Raw genomic sequence first — 3,582 nt, 5'->3', positions numbered from 1 at the left:
AAAATATAATATTTAAGAAAAAAATGAATATACATATATATAAATATACATATATATATATATATATATATATATATATATATATATATATATATATAATATATTTATTATGAATATAATATAGATTTGGAATTCATAGGAAATGTCTTTTTCATTTATCACAATAAAATAAAATAAACGTGGAATGGGCGAATAAAAAATATGCTCGTATTTGTATTAAAAAGATATTTATTTATATATATATATTTCTTTTTTTTATTCATATTGTCTCCATTAAATAATAAAATTTCCCTAGAGACATGAACACATTCAAATATCATATTCACATATATATATATATATATATATATATTTATATATGTAGTGTAAAATTGGGTCTTATATTTTAAAGTTCATATTTAAAATTTAATCAGGTTATTTAAGAAATAAGGAAACATAAATAAGTAGTTCTTATTCAAACTTATAAAATTTAATGGAATCATTATATAAATATATAATTATTATTAAAAGATGGATGTTACTTAAATATTTATTCTTATTAAATACGTAAGGTCATCACTAAGGCATATGACCGTTCATTTGAAATAATTACTATATCTTATGTTTTATTTTATTTTATTTTATTTTATTAATTTGCTTTATTTTTTTATAGTTACCTATTATATTAATGGCCTTACTTAATATGTATATATATAATTATAGGGAACAAAAAAAAAAAATAATAATAGAAAATAATTTATACATACACTTATTATATACATATATATTACATATATATATAATATATATATATATATATATTTTTTTTTTTTTGATTTATCCTATTGTTTCATTTCAGGAATATATAAAATGCTTTAAAAGAAGATAAAAAAAAAAAAAAAAAAATTAATTACAACAAAATGATTTCATCAAAAGATGAACGAGAAAAAAAGTTATTATTATAATATTACATGAGAAAGTAAATGCAAAAAAAAAAAAAAATAAAAGTAATACGTAATATATATGTTCATCTTTATCAAGTGTGAATAAATAATATATTTTTGTAGTACACTTCTGGTAATATCGTAAAAATTATAATGACCCCATATTAATACTTCTTAAAAATTCATCATCATCCACCTCATTAATTATATAAAATAAAAATATAAATATTAATATATATATATATATATGTGTGTTTTTTTTTATTTTTTATATTTAATAATTTTCCATTTATTTATTCCTTTATATATATTTTATTTGTTCAATATTTATTATAGTTTTTTTTATTTTGTTCTTTTTTTTTATTTTGTTCTTTTTTTTTATTTTGTTCTTTTTTTTTTTTTTCTTTTTTTTTTTTCTTTTTTTTGTGACTAAATGAAGAAGGTATCCATAAATTAAATCCATGAAATGATACCTTTTTATTTTTTCTTTTTTCTTTTGGCTTTTATATGTATAAAAAAATCAGATGAGAAGAAAATAGGTGAGCAGTATGAATACATAAATTTGTTATCGGATAAGGAATACCGTAACAAATTACTGGCTCTGAGGAAAAGAACATTTAATACAAAAAACACCAAGATAAATAATAATAATAATAATAATAATAATAATAATAATAATAATAATAGTAATAGTAATAGTAATAGTTATAGTAATAATGTCAATGATATATATAATAAGAAAAATTATGTTTTTTGCTTCTATGGAGCTTGTGGATATGACAAAAGAAATGTTCTAGAAAAAATATTTCATATAATATTAGAAGAGGATCAACTAGTTAATTTAGGATATAATCAAAGATTAGGCATATGGTTTGGTAAGGATAAGGATGAGAATTTAAATATGATCCTTGATATCGATTTATTAGAAAATAAGGAATTTATTGAGAAGAATAATGAAACCATATATAATTATGAAAAGTTAATTGAAACGATCTTAAGAACAACAAATACTATTATAATCCCGTTATCATATGAAGACATACAATGTATACCTCATGTATCAAATAAAAATAATAAAATTATTGATGGAAAAAATAAAAAATATAATAATTTAAAATATAAACTTCCTATTAAAATGGAATTATTTTTAAACGAATTAAATCGTAAAATAGAAGAAGAAGAAGAAGAAGAAGAAGAAAAAAAAAAAAATGAGACTGATTATTTGAATGGTAAACATATATTAGGTAAAAAGAAAAATAATATATATTTTATTTTTCTTAATAATGAGAAAGAGAATAAAAGAAATTATACATATAATAATAATTTTATAGAAGAAATAAAATTAAGATATAATAATTTAAATTTTTATTTTATGAATGAAAAGGAAATAAATTTATCTTTATTAAAATCTAATAATTTAAGTGAATGTATTACATTAATAGATAATATAGAACATGCTCTTAAAGATATGAATACTTTTAAGAATTTTTCAGACTTTAATAAAACATGTGTATATAACACATATGTTATAGAAGAATCATATATCAAAACATTAAATTATTTTGATAAATACTTTTATACATATGAAAAAAATATTACCATGGGAAAAATCATAAATAAATATAATATATTATCTAATGAACTTATAAAAAATTCTCTTCTTTTATTTAATTTATTAACTCTTGAACAAAGTGGTACAAAATTTAAACAAATAATTTTTGCAAAATTGAAAAATAGATTTCAAATGTCTATACGTAGACAAATATTAAAACAATTATTATTATTAGAAAAGAAATATATAGAAAAAGGAAAAGATATTATATTAAATAAATATTATATTAAAAATGATAAGGAATTAATAGATAATGAACCGAATCAATTAGATATATTAAAAAAAACTTTAAATAGTCAGATAAAACAAGATATACAATCATTAATACATAAACAATTTTATAATGAACCACATTTTAATAATACAATAAATCAATTTATTTATCAACTTGAGGATAAATTAGATCATACATTAAATAATTATTATGAATTAAATAAAAGCCCTTTTAAAAAAATATTTGAAAAAAAAAAAAATAACCAAATTAATCAAAAGAAAAAAAAAACATCTATATTCCCATCAATTAACATGAACTTAACCTTAACATCACTTATAAGAAAAAGTGGACTCGGAAATTTACAAAGCTATTTTGTATATGATCTAGGATTCTTAACATTTGTATTTGGATTACTCAACGATAGGGATACACCAGAAGTGCAGCAGCAAGGAGCACATGTCCCATTCTTTAAATTCCAGCCAAAAATTAATTTAAAATTAAATTTTAAGTAATAGAAGCAAAAATCATACAACAAAAGATATCTTAAAAACATGAAGAAAATGTATTCATGGATATATGCACGTGGGAATCTACCACAAATGAATATATACATATAATATATATATATTTATATATATATATATATATGTTTATTTATTTATAATTGAAATTTTTTTTTTTTTGACCCAAAATTTTGTTTAAAATTTCTTTTATCAAACTATATAAAATGATATAACCTTTGTATCACTTTATATATCTATATATATGCATATCATTTTTTTGTATTTTTCTTTTTTTTTTCTTTTTTTTTTTTTTTTTTTTTTTTTTTCCCT

General features: G+C 17.8%; 1 protein-coding gene across 1 annotated transcript; it reads left to right on the top strand.

The window, feature by feature from the left end:
* Positions 1-1,389: 1,389 nt before the first annotated feature.
* PRSY57_0622800 (hypothetical protein) lies at positions 1,390-3,261 on the top strand (the record flags this gene model as incomplete). The annotated part of the gene is made up of 1 exon (XM_012906601.2): positions 1,390-3,261. One exon carries the CDS (start codon positions 1,390-1,392, stop codon positions 3,259-3,261), a length of 1,872 nt encoding a protein of 623 aa, XP_012762055.2.
* Positions 3,262-3,582: the final 321 nt, after the last annotated feature.

Source organism: Plasmodium reichenowi, chromosome 6 (assembly GCF_001601855.1).
Source record: "Plasmodium reichenowi strain SY57 chromosome 6, whole genome shotgun sequence".
In the NCBI taxonomy this organism is placed as follows: domain Eukaryota; phylum Apicomplexa; class Aconoidasida; order Haemosporida; family Plasmodiidae; genus Plasmodium; species Plasmodium reichenowi.
The sequence above is the reverse complement of the archived record's forward strand: the minus strand, read 5'-3'. Positions and strand labels throughout refer to the sequence as shown.